General features: G+C 38.9%; 2 protein-coding genes across 4 annotated transcripts in view; one reads left to right on the top strand and one right to left on the bottom strand.

Annotated features, from left to right (window-relative positions):
• Window positions 1-4,770, top strand: part of nme7 (NME/NM23 family member 7) — a 79,460-nt gene extending 74,690 nt beyond the window's left edge. For all 3 annotated transcript variants that reach the window (XM_088597888.1, XM_088597897.1, XM_088597880.1), the window contains 2 exons: window positions 1,950-2,057; window positions 4,694-4,770. In XM_088597888.1, coding sequence (XP_088454014.1) covers window positions 1,950-2,057; window positions 4,694-4,726 — 141 coding nt within the window. In that variant the 3' untranslated portion in view covers window positions 4,727-4,770. The remainder of the gene's footprint in view (window positions 1-1,949; window positions 2,058-4,693) is intronic.
• Window positions 4,768-17,240, bottom strand: atp1b1a (ATPase Na+/K+ transporting subunit beta 1a). Its single transcript, XM_088597976.1, has 6 exons — window positions 16,914-17,240; window positions 13,639-13,767; window positions 10,458-10,613; window positions 6,825-7,009; window positions 6,463-6,546; window positions 4,768-6,122 (listed from the first exon to the last, which is right to left on the bottom strand). The coding sequence occupies exons 1-6, from the start codon at window positions 17,008-17,010 to the stop codon at window positions 5,865-5,867; spliced, it is 909 nt and encodes a 302-aa protein (XP_088454102.1). The 5' UTR covers window positions 17,011-17,240; the 3' UTR covers window positions 4,768-5,864.
• Window positions 17,241-18,973: the final 1,733 nt, after the last annotated feature.

Genomic DNA, 18,973 nt, shown 5'->3' with positions numbered 1-18,973 from the left:
CATCCATTAAATGCAGTAATTTTGTTTTCTTTTTCTCCTTCATCTAAAGATTAAATCTTATTGAATCCAATTCCTTAAATTCGATTCTAAAAAGAACTAAAAATCTAAATATCCCCTGCTTTTTATGTTTATATAGTGGGAACCACTTTGTTTTGAGTAGCCTAAGCTAAAAAAATAAGTAATATATATTAACAAGCTGAGTTTCACTAATTAAGTAGTAATTAGGCAACCTCTAAAATGAACAAGTTTCTACCTCATAGCATGAGTACATTTATTTGCACTTTCATACTGATAATGGAAAGAAAAAAAATAGTACTGGGAATTTAATATCCTGTATTGGACAGAAAAATAGTTTTTCTTTAGAGGGTGTTACAGTTCATCCTGGCTTTTATTTTGCCTTATTTGTGACCCCGTCGTTTTTGATCTGATCACACAAAAAAAGGCATTTCCCCACTTCCAGCCAGTAACTCTGCTTATTCAGTTTCAGAACTTCTGTTTTTAAGTCCAGGTGGAACTTCACTGCAAACATTTACGAAACATGACCAAAAATACTTACTAAGGCGTTCTTAAAATAGACTATAGCAGAGATAGTCCTAATTAGATCTTTTTCTCCAACTGAATTTATTTAAAAGTTCAGTTTTATATTCACTGAAGTTTAACTCCCCTCTGGTCCTGACAAAAACACTCTTTTCTTAATAGCTTTTTAAAAATAATTGCATATTTATGTTTTTGTCTTTTAGAAGACAGTATTGTTTCTGTCCAAAAGTAATGCCATTACTCAATTCGGCAGAAATATGCTTTATGCAATCCTAAAACTTTTCAAATTAATTTAAATTTGTAATAGCAAATTCCAGTTTTATTTTAGATTCATTCTAGATTTGTAAATTATGGGGAACGAGAATATTTTTCTTAAACTGATTTGTTAATCAAATGGAAGTGTGGTTTCTTGGTAATTAATTCTTTGCGGTCTGCGGATTTAACTTTTGAAAGGATGCTCTTGATAGCAAGATATCAACTGCAAAAAGATTCAGTGGAAGTAAATCATCCTACCAGATAGATCTTAATCTATAGCTTTCCTTTTTTCCTACAAAAAAGTAAAGCAAAATAAATCCTCTGAGATACTGGTTCAAGTACAGAGACATTGTCACAGTAGATGGCTTATCATTATTTGTATTTGTTTTTCTGAGTTCCAAATGATGTCGTGATTTTGCAGATTGAATATGTCTGAGAGGGCTCTGTCAAAAACACACGAAAGGGCATTTCAGTGCCAGTTTGAAAGGGTGACATTTCAATGAAACCCAGGTTGCTGACGACACTCCTTTCCCGGACATTGACGGACAGCTAGACCATTGAAATGTGAAGCCTTGCTTTGTTTCCTCTTCACAGGCTGCTGCTGTAGAATCTTAACACTGTGTGGCATAAGTGCAAGGCACAACAAATAAACAGGAGCTAGACAACCTCTTTAAAACTGTTACCCAACACTTGGTGTTGGCAGGCTGTAACAATAGCTAACAGACACTTTACTTTGTTTTTTTTTCACCACGAGGAAACCTGAACAGAATTTATAATAGCCTGATCTGTGCCAGTATGCAATGACTGCATGTGGGTAATTTTCCTGACTGACCGTGGGCTGGTCTCCAATTCTATGTTTTGTGTTGCAGTAATAAGATCACAGGCCTTGTTTTCTTGCAGTTTTGCATAATGTGGGGCGGTAAGCTTCCCTGAAGTGAAAACACCTAGTCCCTGATAGGTGTGATTTCATTTGAAATTTGATTGATGTATATATTTATTTTCAAATTAATTTAGGAACTGTCAGTTTTGCTAGTGCATAATAAGATAAAACAGGCTATAGTACATATGTGGATATATAGATTGAAGACATACATGTAAGTCTTTTGAGAATTCATGTATTTTGGAGTGTGATATTGTTCTTTTTTATTTTTGAACAGGAAATAGCTCGTCATCTCCGTCCCAATACTCTGCGAGCTATCTTTGGCAAAAGCAAAGTACAGAATGCAGTGCATTGTACAGACCTGCCTGAGGATGGCATTTTGGAGGTAATTCTTGAGTATTTATGTACGTTCAAAAGCTACGGTGTTTTCAGAGCAAGGACTTGTGACAGAATCTTCCAATTTGGGGCATGACACCAAAATAAAACCACAACAGACTTTTGAAAGATAAGTACAATACTTGAAAGATAATATACAAATATAAAACCTCCATAATGTGTTTAGAAAAAATGCAAATTAATTAATAGTGTTTAGACTAATGAATAGTATTCTAAATATTGAAGAATGCCTTTTGTACAGGTTGATTTTACGTTTTATATTGCATGTCTTCAATTTTGCTCTTTTTTCTTTAGCAAGATTAGATTGTACAATTTTATAAGTCATTCTGTGAAAAAGTCATTCTGTGGTAGGTTGTACCTTAACATCTGTGATTTAAATTATGGCTGTTTTGGGAAAAGATTACATTTTTAGATTGCTCGAGATAATGCATTTTTTGTTACCTGCTCACATTAATTAACCTTTCCTGAAAAACAGATCTGTGGCACATAGTTCTGGGAGATGTACTCTTTTTGGAAAGTGTAGGGTAAATTTGTTAAAAAAAACAAATCATGATTTCATCACAACGCTAGAACGCTCAGTTTTTGGTATGTGAGTTAAAACTACAAAATAATACTATTAAGAATCAGTACAAATAAAACAACAGCATGTTCAATAAGGCATGATTATAATTGAAGCCAGAATGGAAAAAAGATAAAACCATGCTTTCTATACCTGCTTGACTACTGAAGATACCATCAACATGACTGAAGGTGGCCTGTCTGCGAGATAGGCAGCCTACACAAGTTCTGCTTCAGCAATCATCTGACCAGTCCAAAAACAACAGAAAACCAGCTCTGTCAGAGACTGGTCATGTCCCGGAAGGCAGACAGTCACCACAACACACCATGACCCTCAACATTCATATAATCCATCTACATAATCATTAATTCATTTACTGCATTGTTCAAATCACCTGGTGGGGGAGTTTATGTCAGAAGGATTCTTCCTGAACACAACATCTCTGGTATAGATTGACAGATACAAGTTACCACAATAAAGATCACTCGTAGAATAACCTCTTAGTTAGAATACTGAAATGTTCTTTCTCAAAAATATAAACCTTCCATTTCCATTTGTGCTGTATACTGTAAGTAGATCTTCGTTACTGGGCAAACGTAACCAGCTCACTGAAGAAATTCATTGTTATATTTGACATTAGAAGCCATTTTTATTTTCTGGTTAGGGAAATCATATTTAACGTGACTTAGCTACTAACTATGCTTCATGGCTGAAGCAGATTATTTTTGTTTTCAATATAGTTTCTGTGCATATCCACAAAGTATTAATACCTCTTCACTAGGTTATAAATACCCTTTTCACACACTATTTGTTGGTCTCCAAGCTCTTCTTCAGTGAACCTTAGTGATGATGAGGTTCATTAGAAATGCAGTAATGTCTCAGGCAGCAGAAAACATGTAGAAATGTGTACATGTACAAGGCAACTGTTAAACAAAAGTCCTCCAGTGAAGTGTACTTGGTAGATAATTCTCAAGACAAACTTTAAAGACTTCATACTTGAAACCCTATTTAAGTTCAGTGTTCTCTACTGTCAGAAATTTAATAACAGCAATGTTTTGCCACAGAACAGTAATATACATAGCTGAAACAATACTGTGGCAATTAGCATTGCTGCACAGCTCTAGTAGTGGGACCTACATTGTCTGGAGCAGTTGTTGCAAAACTGACTTCATGTTCAGTGGTGTGTTAAATTTCAGGTGAACATTTCCAGTCATTCATTGCTCAATGAGTATCATCTTGGATGATACTCATTGCTCAATGAGTATCATCTTGGATGATAGCATGTGCTATGTTTTATTAAATGTGTATTGGATGTTAAGTCTATGGGAATGAGCATAGGATTTAAAAACATAATTCTGAGTGTGTTTGAATCTACTAAATGCTGTTGCAAGATTAGGAATTTTATCCAATGAGTAAACAAATACCACCTGACAAAAGAGAACCATCAAGACTATCTTAGCCCCATATGTTCAATACAGGTTTATGTCCTCCCAAATCCTATTCTACAGAGATGATTAGTTCCTACAGGTAGTTACCTACAGATAAGCAAGTTTTTCTTCAGCTACCACTGAAATTGATCCATTTCATTGATAAATGGCTATAGTACTAAAATGTACAGATCCCGTATTACTTCTAGGTATTCCTAACACAAAGTCATGAACGATAAAGTTAGTTAAAATTCAACTTTATCTGAACGCTTCCACTCATTTTCACCAACAGGAGGCCGGGCTACGTTGTAGAATATTAAACTGCTGTTGTTGCAAGATAGTGCCCCGCATTGTTCAGAGAGCACCTGTTTGTCCTGTTGCTTATACAAAACATTGACAGCGATCTGAAATATGATAATGATTTTATCTCCAATTTAAAACTCCAATGAGAACTACATAATGCTGCATGTTTATTAAAAACAGAATGTGAAATAGTGGTAAATATGGTCTCAGTTGAGTACAGATAGTCAATACCAATAGTAGACTACTGTAATTCTTGTACTGAATACCATAATCCACTCAATTCCAACCAAGTAATTATAGGCAGGTTTGCTGACTCAGCTTCACTTTTTGTTACAGGTACAATACTTTTTCAAGATACTGGATGGATGAAGATACTTCAGTGTTATTTTGTCAAATAAAAACCACAAAGCTTTTCTATTCTCAATTTTTATTTTTCCCAAAGTTTTAACCAGATTAAATAAATGACGAGAGTACAGGGACTCCGGACAAGTGTATTGATGTTCAACATTTACTTTGCACTTTTAACACCAACAAAACATCCTCTAACATGGGGGTACTTCATTGCTTCAGAGATTTCTACTAATTTTCAACCAGCAACTTTGGTATTTTATACATTACACTTTTTCCTGCAGAAAAAAATTGTACAACTGCATAAATATAAAATTCTTCCACCATGAAAATGGCTAAAACATTCGTTAGAAAGATGCATCACAGTCTGTGACACCCCAGCAAAAAAAATAAAAAAGCACTGATCTAACACCATTACCCATAAAGGTAAAAGTCCGACAGGCCTTCCACACAGATCTACAACAAAATGAAGCATAAATGGAAGAAAGTAAAAGGCTCAAACAAAAAAAGTGTAATAAATCTTTCATCCCACATTTAAGTGATGGAAAAGAAAATAAGTATGTAAAATTTTTCTCCCACAATCAAACACTAAGACACACAAAGAAGGTATAGAGTTCCACGGAGTGCAGTCATTTTCTCACACATGGACCTAAGAAGATCAGAGCGTACCATGCCAGTATTTTCAGTTAGTAAGTATACATATATATACACCTTGGACCGCTAAAGCTTGCTCACATAAGAAAATACAGAAATTACAACATGGTTTGGAAAGGACCATTGTTTGCGACTACAGTACTGTACACTCCAAAAATATTTAAAACCACACAAGGCAGCAATACTTAGGGGACAGAAACACTGCTCGCTACATCAGTAGTGGAATTATAATTTACAGTAATAAATGAACATGTCCCATGGCTCAAGGAATATTGTCATTTACAGTAGAATAAATACTTCACGCTATTGCTACTCTTTTCCAGAATTTACATTCTAACCCTAGATATATGCAGAAAAGCTAGTGTAAAGCATACAGATTAAGTGTAGGTCCCGTATGTTATGACAGTTTGTTCAAGACTAGTTGTGTTTAATTTTTTTTTTAATTTTTTGTTGGTTTTTGAAATGGGGGAGGTGGCAGAGAAGGCGCAGCTTGCGGCTGCAATCATCAGCTCTTAATCTCAATCTTTATATCAAAGCGTCCCTGGAAGCGGTCCTTTTCGTGGTATTCGATGTTCTGTCCGTGAGCCTTGCACTCAATGCGCAGCTCAGTGTTCAACGTCAGGTTGGTGAACTGGATCGCCACCAGTGGCTGAAGGTACTGGGGATGGAGCAGCTTTCCGTAATACGGATAGTAATGCAGAGGGAAGCCACCACCAAAGCCATAATATTGGATTAACCCAATCTTGCCGGCATCCTCTTCTCTCTGTGGTAGGACAGATCAGAGGAGAGGAGGAGGAACATTAAAAAGTCAGTTACGTCAAAACTCTCAACCAAAGATTAATTGATAACCAAGGCTTTAAACACTAGAATATTTAATTTGTGATCTTTTAATGAAAGTTAAAAACTATTAGATTGACCATGCACTCCAATAAAACATGGCTAAACCCCGCAAGTGTGTGTAGATAGGGGAGTAGTGACATGACTTGGAATATAGAAATGTCAATTCATCTTATAGTTGAAATACCCACATTTGCACAGACACAAACAAAAAAAAAAAAATTATAATTCTCAGAATGATCTCCAATTTGGAGACCGCAGCCTACCCTGTTAGTGCAGATAACTGGGATGATATTAGGTTGCACTCGGTCACGAAATTCTTCTGGGATGCTCTCATTTGTTGCTGGAGGCTAGAAGGAAAAGTTCAAAAATATTTATGGAAATGCACATTTGAAAGGTATTCGGGAAACAGTCTTGGAATTGCAGAATTAAAAATGGGGGAATTTCCATTCTTCTGTAGAGTCCGTTAGAATAGTTGCCAAAGCATACATAAATGAGAACCACCAAATTCAGTTTCATGCAAGCTCTTATTAGTTAAACCAGCCCTTTCTGAATGTTACATTAGGTAGGAAACCACAGTTACCCAGAAAACATTCCCAGATGCAAACGAGTTGAAAAATAAGCATACCTTTGGTCTGAAGTTCACAATCCTGTTCAGCTTGACAATCATACAAGGCTTGCCGTATTTATAGCCGAAGTTTGGGTCATCTATGCCAGAGCAGTTTCCAAGCCAAGATCTTTTGAAACGACAGGCTTTTTTTGTTCCTTGATCTGCATTTAAGTCTCCCCGGTTTATGTAGGTTGAAGGGATTTCTGAGTGAAGACATGACGGGAAAATTACCACTCATTCATGTAGTTGCCAACTAAATGTTTTGGTTTCTTTTGAAAATCCTCACCACCCTTTATGGTAAAGTTAAATACTGAGGGATAGTCTTGCAATTTAAAATTGCAACCTTCAAATTGCACCAAAGGGCTAAGAAAACACTGCTGGAGAACTGGAGACAACTTCAATCAGAAAATGGACAGTTCACCTTGAGAATCCAAACTGCATCCTGCAAGGCAAGTTCACATTTTGCTAAACAAATTCTGAGATATTGGTCTCTGGACAGTCCATTAGATCATTTAAAGGGTATGACTAAAATTTAAAGCAAAGATATCGCTGGACTATTAATGGGTTCATCTCATCAAGAAGGGACAGAAGCCAAAAGCCCAATATTCTTCTTTCTTGAGCAGCATTTCACTAGGATGGTGCAAGTCTATTAGAAAACCGGCTCCAAACTAAATGAATAATCAGAACATTGGGCAACCAGTTTAAAATATGTACCCTATAATTACAGTTTACTACTGCTATTGCTCTACTAAAAATCAATTTACGGTGTCATGATCAAAGAATGACATGCACAGCATGATGCTCACTCATGCTAAGAACTTTGCAAGCACGAAGTGCATAGCAAAATGCACTGGTCTCCTATCCATCTAAAAGATACTTTCCTTTTTAAAGCAGACATTCCCGGAGTTAAAATACAGGAATAGACATAGCATGGTTCACTCAAGATTAAGAGCCTGTTCCATGCAAAGAAATGCACAATGCATAGTGCAAGGCTTCCCAAATTCCAGGTCATGTAGTTCAGGATCTAGCATGTTTTTCCAAGTTTCTTTCAATCTCCAAAAGCTTAAAGCTGTAGAAAAAGGATGCATTCGTCCAGATTAACCTTCAAATGGTTCAATCTGCCATGTCCCAGGTGAGAAAGTTTACAATTTAAGGAGACTTGGAACACATGCAGCATTCTGGACCCCAAAGACCAGTTGTCCTCCCCTTAACTTTGGCTACTCCTGCTGGTCCATGGTAGTGCTGAAGCTTTCCTGCTTAAAGCAATGTCATAATACACTGTGTTATTGGAACACCAAACTAGATCAGCGTAGCTGACTTCACTGTGAAAACTCTTAAATGATTATTGGTCTGCTTAGAAATGTTAATGCCACTTAGGTTTTACCCCCCAGAATGTCTTTAGATATAAATGCTTTATTTGCATGAGAATTTAAAGAGCACATCTAGGGATTTAAATAAAATCAGGTCTGACTACTGGACCTTTAATACTTTGATTTTCTTTGTAATTGTACTAAAACTTTAGTTTTTAGTTTGGTGCAGTAAAAAAAAAAAAAAACAAATTGCTAAATTGGATTTGAAAAACAAATTGTTCAACGGCGTTGAAGAATTACAACAGCATTCCTTCTAATAAACTTGCACCTTATGGTGAACAGTGGAGGATACCGCAGATCTGCAACCTGCCAATCTGTAGGTGCAGTACAAGTTATTTAAAAGCTTTCCTTATAACAGGGAAAGTTGTATTACCTTTTGGATGTAAAGCCTGTGTATCTATTTTGGATGTGTTTTACAAACTGCCACAGGTTTTAGACCTATCCACCACTTAGATCAACCTTCATATAAACTCCTTACACAACTCAGACTTCAGGCTTTGTGAAATAGAGTGCAGAAAGAATTTGGAACAACAAATAGAGTGCAGAAAGAGTGTGGAACAACTGCCGATTTATAAAACTAGTAGTCCATGTTCTCCGGAACATTTAGCTAAATACAAGCTTGAAGCAGTAGCCGGTGTTGGCAATACTGTGAATAAGCACTAGGTGCAATAGACTGCACCTATTAGCCAGCAAAAGGATGAACGTCTGAATGTTAAGTTCATATCTGCACTGTAAGATGTTGGCATACTACCATCACGAATATGGATCGTAAAGACCCATATAGGAAAATTTAACTGCACTTGATAAAGACTTGCGTTGCATGCAACATACGTTCAGCCCTACGGATGGCATTAAATCAAGCTTATTGCAGCAGACAGGCCCAGGGGAGAAGAATCAACATGCATTTATTTTTATGTACTCGCAGATACTGACTTTACCTTTTAGAACTGCACACTGTTGGAAAAGATTTGAATCCTGCCGTTATACGTTTCTATGAAGTAGTGGCACCAATGTTAAAAAGAAAATCAAAAGCTGACGGTGATGGAAAACAAAACTTTAAAGGCTTGCGGCAGCCCAACGCTCAATTCCAGCTTTCTGGATGTACAGATACAACGGCTGACTGAAGCACTTCAGCCATGGGGTAACCATGACCAACCTGTTTAAAAGAAGTCAAGTAACTTCTCATGAATATCAAAGCCATTAGTACAACTATTTTTCGATATTACCCCTAAATACAAGGGCATAAATGGTTTATGTTCTGCCACTGCATTCCTCAGAGGTCAGACAAGTTTCCACCAATACTGCTGGTGGAGTCATTGTTGAAACTGATATTGCCTAAATAATGAATATGCTTCAGAGTTCCACATAAAGCAACCAAGGTCAATTGATCTGCACATTAAGGTTTAACGGGCAACTATATTGATTCACCAGCTAAACAGATCAAGATTGCCTCAAAGCAGTCTGGCTCACAAGTAGACTGAATTCCAATTTCCAAATATGCCAAACGGAACCCAAAACCAACTTAACACATCACAATTTTGATCCAGGACTTGGCGATATCTACTGCATCAGTGCAACATTTCATTGAGAATGTTGAAACGGTGGGATGTTACCAATATAAAAATTCATTGTAAAAAAAAAAAGTCTGTTCCTGTGTAAAGGTCCCTCAGGATAGGGTTAAAAAGAAAGCAACAATATTGGTGCAGTCTAAGTCTAGATCAATCATGGATACCACCTATAGACCCAGGTTTATAAGGAGGATTTGGAAATGAACCTTCCATCCTTTCAAACCTGTATTTCCTTTCCAGAAATGAGCCACACTGCACCTATAAAGCCACAACTGTTCTTGTTCTTAGGAGTATCTATATTGGTTGCCTCCACGTAGGATTTATTTTACCTTAAAGATTTTTTCTTAATACACCCATCCAATCTGGAGTTGCCAAATTTAGGGCTCCAGCAGTACAGATGGTGCTCTACATGGGAAGGACGAACAACTACAGATGTCAGAAGGCAAGCAACTGACAGGCTGCCCAGTATCTTACAAATCTTAGAAAGCAGATATAAATAAGCACACTGAGAACTGAGCTCAATGAAGCCAATGGCCAATGTGAGCTACCCACCTGGCAAAGCCAGAGATCTTTCTACAGAAATTCCACAATAACTACGCCCAGACAACGTTATTTTCAAAGTCCTTGAAAGCTTAAATTACACACCCAGTGTCCTGCGATTATACTCAACCACCCACCCTCACAAAAAAAAAAACGCATTACGAAAAACTTACCACCACAGTTTTCAAACTTCATGTCATCCATTTGAGTCTTTTCCTCATACTGTTTCAGGATGTTATTCATGGCTATTCTGTAGTCTCTGTAAGAGTCTTCTTCATTTGGGTTGAAGGAGATTTCAGTCTTGGTTAAACGAGGGGTGTGTGTTAATCCTGAAAAAGTCAACAGCAGAAGCCCAAGTTTATAAAAAAAAAAACTAAACCAAGCAAAGAGAGTTTATGTCTCCCACCCCTTTCCAGCCGCAGACCATTTCTAATCTATATTTAAAAACTAGAGAGAGAGAGAGTCTTGGGAGATGTTTCTCAGGACCCTAAACAGGTTAACAATTCGAGAAACGAGAAAGGTTATCTACATCCTGTGCAGAAGCTGCATTCAGTCCCTGATTAACATCTCCAAGTGGCAGCCAGGAGGCAGCTTCTGTTGGTTTACAGGGGGTAATAGGGTTCCATCTCTTTTCAGGGAGAAACTTGTGGAATGCATGTATTCCAAAGAGCAACGCACTCTTTATATGGTACCACGTATTCACAAGAGGAATGGAAAAAAAAAAATTGTTTGTGGTTTCATGCGTCAATACTTGTGGAAAAATATGCCATTTTAAATTAAAAAAAAAAAACTCTACAGATACTTGACTTTACAGTCAAGTGTCCAGTGGGTGCTGGCACCTCTTTTTGGTCGCAGTGCAGTAAGGCTGCACTCGGGAGTCCATCGGACACTTTCTTCATACGTTAACTTGTACCTTCTGTGACTCTGTTACACTCTTGGTGGGGTTTTGTCCAAAATCTACAAATAAATGTTCCAACTGGAAATTAGATAGGACCACATTTACAGGACTAGGAGTGATCAGTACGCCGTGTCCAGGCAGTGAACAGGGTTGTGGTTATCATTGCTACAGTGACATGACTCATTCTGAATTATGTAAAAGTAATCCAAATTTGATCATTTACTGGATTTTCTTGCCAATTCTTCATCTTTTCACAAACTGCGTAGAGGCAATAATTGAAATAACTGTATAAATTAAGACTTGGTTGACAAGAGGCTATACTAAAACACTTTCAGATACGTTTATAAAAAACATGAAGCACATTTAAGAGGAATGCTTATGTTCCCCCCCCGCCACTTTAAACCACACTCAATGAAAGGGCATAAAATTGATTTTAATGGATGAAGATTAAGCCTCAGCAGGTGCTTTAAATTCAGTTTTTGGTTTTAGCCAGCACCAAGAAAATTCAGAGGTTTGTGATCAGCCAAATTTAAAAGGAAGCTTTGATGAAGTCTCCTACCTAGCCACATTACAAAGGATTAATATCCAATAGAGTAAAAACTATCAAAAGCTTGTCTAGTACAGCTTTTGATACACCTTTCTTAAAGCTAAATAAAAAAAAACAAGGGGAGGTTTATTTACACACAGAAAACCGGGCTTGTAACAGTGAAGTTTGAAAAAGTGTACAGAAAATGTTCTCCCCTCACACATACAGAAATAACTTAAAATGCCAACTTAGTTTTAAAAAAACTGTTCCAATTTCAACTAATAAAAGCAGAAAGTGGATTTTATGCACCAGTCAGTCTAAAGAAAACCAGCATGGCTTCAGCCTTTTTTATTCCAGTTGCAGCTTGTGAAAACACCCACCGCTCATGTGCTTTTCTGCACAATGGAAACTTTTAGCTGAAATTGTGAGGCGGGACTTAGGCAGCACGAGTGTCTGACAGCTACTTCTTTTATCAAGTCACCAATGGAAACTCACTTCAGCACACTCTAATCCACACCTACTTGTCTGGTTGCCTTGGTAGGCTGACCTACACAGTTTAACTACTTTGCTACAGGAAATGGCGGACAGGCAAACTACTCAGTAGCTAGAAAGCCAGCCCATACAATGCAAGCTAAAAACATCAATAAGAGGGAGGCAGCAGCAGCAGCATGCGCCAGGCAAATGTCTCTTGGCACAGGCTGGACCCCTTACTACTAGGCTTTGCAAGACTCCTGGCATCAGAACAAAAACAATTTAATACAAATCACCAAGCAGCTCAAAACTTACCAGGAATGATTAAGCAGGCACCAAACGATACAAAAGGTTTCACTGTTTTAGACCAGCATTGTTCAGCACGCCGTCTCAGGATTACAGTACGCATTTATACAGAGGCTTAACATTTTGTTTTTGGGTCTAAAAAGTGAACTTTTTAAGAGACCACTGCGGGTCTTAAAGTATACAAGGACTGGGGGAGGTGGAAAAGGTATGAAAGTGGAGCTACCAAATTAGAAAGACAATTAAGACTGAGAACACTATTAAATCTGGGGGGGGGTTTCTTGGGAAAAGCTCACTGAAGTAGCTGTATGGATGTGGATAAAATGGCTGCACGCCCCGGTTTCTACACAGCCACACTGTGAGGAGCGAAAAGCTTCAAGGAAGGAAATGACCTTGATGACAAATGCACTGAACACAGAATCAGCCTCCATGGTTCGGTAATAGCAACACCCACCAAATTTACACGACGCTGAGCAATACAGCCTTCCCCTCCAATTACAAACATTTAATGAAAGGTACCCTGTGAATCACATACAGTATAGTGCTCATTTCTGTCAAACATGGGAGAATTACAGACAAACTCAATTTAGCCGACGAAGCGGAAAAGTTCAATTCTCAACTCAAAACCCAGGACTATTTAGCAGCATCATCAAAAAAAAAAAAACGGGAAGGAGTGACGAATTTTTCCATTCACTACAACTTGTAGATGGTTCAATGAAAAAACTATTTTTTTTTTCTACAGTACATGCATTTTTAGTTATACTACTGTCACAGCTGTCAGCTTCAGGGGTTCTTTGATAGAAACCTGGATGGGGGTGAGAAACTATACTTATAACTCTAGCCCTCCAAATTAATTCTTTGTTGGGTTCCCTACAAAATTTCAATCAGCAGCATCCACACAAGAAAAAAACAAAATGTAGCCATCGCCAACATAGAACACACATCTTACTCCATCTATACACACTAAAAGTACCTTCACTAGGCCTACAAAATCACCAGACCCACATTCCACACGATATTGAGGGCAAAGAGTCTTTAGTCATGAAGTTCTTCGTCAAAACAGTGCTGATGGAGCTGCACAGCATGTCCACTACCAGAGAACGGTCAGAATCAGTCCCAGAAGAAACCAGGCAACACATCTTTAGAATGTATTTACCTGGGGGTGCAACTCTGTCCTGGTAGGTGGGCTTATAGCTGTTAATGGTCATCATGAGAGCCTGGATGGTCCCAATGAAGATACCAGCCAGGAAGCCATAGAAAATGAAGTAGAACAAGAGGATCTTGGCTAAAAAAAAAAAGGAAAGAAAAGAAAAATTGTTAAGACAAGAAATTAGGTCTGTCTGGCAGTAATCTTTCTTCCAGAGGTTCATGATACATGCAGACTTTTGAGGACTACATTCTTTCCCCAATAATGAAGAGTCCATACTTTTGAAAGCTATCGTTTCCTGATCTGTGGGAAAGACACCTTTGCCGCGTTTTATAAAAGCAAGTAATGATCGGATCTTATGCATCAAGACTGTCGCACAAAGGGTTGTGGTGTCATGAAACAAGCTCCTCAGCTATGTTGTCAAAGCAGATAAACGGGGCTCTTTTCAAGAAGTGCCTGAATGACATTCAGATCAATTAGCTATTGGTAACCAAATGCAGTACAGGGGCTGAATGGCCTCTTATTTGCAATTTTTCTTAAAGATTACTGCATAGTAATTCATCCAGCAGCACATATCAGAGGGCTTCTGTGCAGGTACATAATACGTGCAGTACACAGGATCTTAGATCCGTTATTTATTGACCGAAAAACAAATGTGCACAATACTACTGCAAAGAAGGCCAATCAGGGTGTTTCAAACAATGTTTTAAAACTGGAGTCTGACTACACAGTCTTAACGCAATGTAACATGTATCTATATCGATTTAACAGTAATGTCCTTTGAAACAGAAGACCCTATTTCAGGAAGGATCAAATCGCATTGCAGCAAATGACTATATACTCATTCACAGTGATTTCATTTAGTCACCACAATATCGTACAATGTGGTTTCTCGGAGGTGACAAAGGTATGAAGAGTGTCATTTCAAAATCTCTGATAAACCCACAGGTCCCAAGTAACACCCGAGAAATATTTTGCAGCTCTTTCTATACTTTACAAATGGCATTGAGCATAGATGTTAAGCCCCACAACTGCAAGGCACCAGGATCATGCAATCAAACTCTTCGTTGGATCAAATTTTTTCCCCTTCTTCATTAAGCTTAACCAGTCAAATATTTGGCAGAGCATCCTTTCACCTCTCCACTTGTGCATTCCCTGAAAAACTCCTCCCACCTTAAAACATTTGATAAGCCTTACATGTGCAGCTTTTCTGTAACCCAACCATAATGCATTCTGCATTCTGACAGCTCAGACGTGCTCACAGGCAGACAAAACAATCACAGGCACCTTTCAATGATTAGATTTCCAGGCTACGGGCCTAGAAAGGTGTTAAAGTAATTCTGTTTTAAGCAGGTTGTTCATCTCCTTGACATACTGAAAACTCAAAATCTCCTAATCCTTTAAGGACATGCATACATCATACAGCATTAGGGAGATTTTTTTTTTTTTTTTTTTTTTACTGTGCACATACTGGTTTAACCTGGAACAAACCATCAATGAAAAGCTCTTACTTTCAACAGACAACGATTAAAATGATGCAATTCTCTCAGGCCATCAGTTCAAAGATCCCAAAGAGACTGGATTGCTTCCATATACCAATGTGATAATTGCTCACACATCTCTGCATTTCTTATCTAGAGCCCAGTTCCTTAGTGGAAATGTTTGCATGGTTGAATGTAAACGGTTCAGTTGGGAAAGCATTATTGATCAATTCATCGGATTGATGAGCTAATGACGTAGAGAAGGGTTTAGGCCTAAGCTGTCATAATGACGCCTTAAGCGCCGGCTCTACTGGGGTTCCCCATCACTTTCAATTGCACATGCCTGTCCACAACGGGCGCTCAAAAGGGGGCAACAGTCAGGACGAGAAAGTTCTATAACCCTCCACGTAAAGCCAAATCAGATTTACCCCCAAATGTACGCCAAAGGCTTTTCTACGTCAGGTTACAGCACCTATGTGAAAGATTGTTACACACGATTTCTCCACGCTACGTGTGACGCGGGACATCAATACTCGCATGTGCGGAGAACGATTAAGAAGTTAAAAAAAAACATGTAAAAAAACGCGCTCGCTTTAAACAAAAATCGATCTTAACCTAGGCTAGAGTCACCAATCTTCGTCTCTATCCCCCCTTTTAACTTTGGAAAACACATGAACTCCTTTCTTTCGGCATCTTTTTTTCTTCCCAAAACCGTTCACTGAATGGAATTTCATTTCATACGAACTACCCCAGAAAGACGAATCGCCTCTAAATTTAGGCACCCCTGGCTAACGATTTTCACACTCGTATCTCCTCTTCCACAACAAGTCCTTTATCCCTAACTTGACATTGAAGATACGCGAAAGACGGGCTTGCGAACACACCAGGAAAGGGAAATACTGGGTGAATTCATCAATTGCCATTGTAATGCATGGTGACATCAGATCCTTTTCCACGGCAACACGAGATGTGCCATGTCCTCTCGTGGTGCCATGAATTAGGCCAGATCACCTTGAGTAACCTTGGACTATGATGCATTTTTAACCCTTTGTTTCTGGAACGACGGTCTCGTAGCGAAAATTCTTGGGGCCAATACATAACTATCGATAACCGAATTTAAATCGGTTTGGTCTTTTTCTCACGGCTGAAACGCGTCTTTAACACCCACCCGCCTTATTTCTACTTATTTTTAACCCTTAATCAGGCACCAACCCCTCCCCCCCCTCCAAAATGGGATCCTAAAGGACGTCCTGGGAGGAAACTGGGTGTGACAATGTTCCCAGCACAATGCCAGCCTTCATCGTATCGTGTGTCCTTCAAAGTGACCTTTTTCTCCCACCAACAGACAAATGCACATGCACGCGTTGAGGCTTGAGACGTTTTAAGTTGGAGGCAATTCATTGCCACGAACATGACTGAAGGACGCGATTTAACATCTAAAAATTAAAAAAAAACGCCCCTCCACCGAAGTCCCACAGGATCCGATTAAGAAGCAAATTTTCAGAGCCGTGTTCACCTCCGCTCTCCCCAACCTCATTCGACCAACCGAGCACCTTAGAAAATACACATTGTCTACGAGTTATTTTTAAAACACAAAAGCAGCTGGGACCGAGGAAAACAACCGATGTAAAGGTCAAATCAAACAGGTGCCATTTCTCCTCGTGTTCAACAGTCACCCTTTTCAGGAAACGCAGACAGGAAACAAGATCTCCTCGCCCGCCTTGCCTCGGCAGGAGGTTTGGAGTTGCCGGCATCGCAATGAAACACCGACCAAATTATTGTCAAGCCAAAGCGGATACTTACACCAGCTAGAGCCCGTACGTCCCAACAATTCCTTCTTTTCCGAATCCCAGATAAACTTCTTCCAGCCACCATCACCTTCTTTATTTGCCCCTGCCATTTTCTGTGCGTTTGTTCTCGAATTAGATTTTTTTTTTTTTAGACAGAAAGTCCCTTTGAGTTGGATCGTATTCTTTTCGTTAAGGGAAAAAAAAAATTAATTGTCCCCCCCCAGGTAGCTTGCAGAGTGCAAGCTGCCCCCTCTTTTCTTGCCAATTCCAAAAAGGACAGAGTTGGACTCGGGTGACTGTAATCTACCCCCCACACAATATATCCCTCTCGGTACCTGACTCCGCCCGCAAACTCTTTTAATAAGTTACCTTCAGGAGAGGGAGGGCCTACGCTGGCAAATCACAAAACACACTTTCTCCTGCGTAACACAGCCGTGTGAGGTGGAAAAAAAATCGTAGCTCCGCCCTGCTCGACTGTGTTACCGTAGACCGTGAAGAATATACTGTACTTTTTTAATAATAAAACGATTTTGTGTTTCGCCGGTCACGCTGTGGCGTGTCAAGGGTATCCCGACACTTGCTTGGAGACTTTAATTCTTTACATCAAGCCACGGTTACAGCCATGTATTAAGATTGGGAGGAAACACAAACGCGTTTTCGTGGGGGTTTTTTTTAACTACACATCTGACAATTAAGGTTCTGTGGTTACAGTTTTATTATCTTTCATTTTATAAAAATCAGACACAGTCCTATATACCAAGATTGGATCGCGTGTCTTCGTTTCTCACACTGATCACTCTCCCCTCCCCCAATTAACATGTTTCGCTTCACTACTGCAAATCCGGAGCGCTGGGGTTTGGTTCAAAACGAGTATCGGGGTTTAAAGAGGCAGGACCTCTAGAATTTAAAGTAATTCGATAACCGAGATGGCGTTTTTATCTAGACCCTCAGAGGATGATTTAAAATGTACTAGAAATGGTCGAATTCCCCTTCCCGGGCTTAGGAACATCGCTGTTGTATTAACAAAAGGTCTCAGTGATACAGTATGATACAGATGAAAAGGAGCTGAAGGTATGTTACTGTAAATGGTGTTCGTTGATTTATCAATGCCGGTGGAGAAAGCGGCATTTTCCACTGTAAAGTCTAACAGATTCAGTTTTCAAAGCGTGACGTTTTCCTGAGGCAACAGCGCGAGCAACTGGCATCGGTGACCTTCCGGCTTCTGGAACCAGACTGACTTCGGAACCGCACACGCGTGTGGACACGTGACACCCGCTCGCTTCTCCTCCCTCCGCGAGCCCTCGCAGGCTCCGGGGCTCCATCAAATGGTTAATGTGCGAAAAGCGAAAAGGCCCTGTAATCTTTTGTGGAAGTTTGCCATTATAGTAAAATGTTGGGCACCCCTTTGTGTCAGTGCGAACAATGAGCACTGTTGGGGTTTTTTTTTTAAATACGTAAGTAAAGTAAATGCTTAACTATCAAAACCGGGAGAGCCACTAAAAGTAAAACGTAAAACGTACATAGACTGATAAAGTTACGTTGCGTAATACTAGTTTGGAAGAGGACACAAGGTTATGCACAATAGGTGGGCGAACGTTTATTCCAGGGCATTCACGAAACGAGCAGTATGCAGTGGGATCCAGATCATTTTTGCTCAAATTGATTTACTCTCCATTTTTTTTTCTGTTAAAGATTTCTTTTTCTTCAGGTAAACCCATATTCATATGACCCTGTGCCATTCCCTTTCGAAAGTCGTTACAGGTTAAACGGTTTTACATTTAGCCTCATGGCATTATAACCATGAAAATGAATCGAAAAATCGTCAAATGGAATTCACAGAATTAAAGGTGACACCTTGTTATGTCAAGGTTAAATTTATTTAAAACGATGCGTTCACACCTGATGATAGTAACAGTAAACTAGATCGCGTATCGCCTCTCCTGTTTCATTTATTGCATTTTTTCATACGAGGAAAGGGTGGATCTACAGCTTTAAATTTGTTCTGGTAGTTTCACTCTTATCTGATGATCAGTTTTCAGGACGGACAGTGAAGTTGGATAGTATATCGCGAAA

The sequence above is a fragment of the Lepisosteus platostomus genome, chromosome 2 (genome assembly GCF_059453375.1).
Source record: "Lepisosteus platostomus isolate fLepPlt1 chromosome 2, fLepPlt1.hap1, whole genome shotgun sequence".
Lineage (NCBI taxonomy): Eukaryota > Metazoa > Chordata > Actinopteri > Semionotiformes > Lepisosteidae > Lepisosteus > Lepisosteus platostomus.
This window is presented reverse-complemented; position numbering and strand designations above follow the sequence as displayed.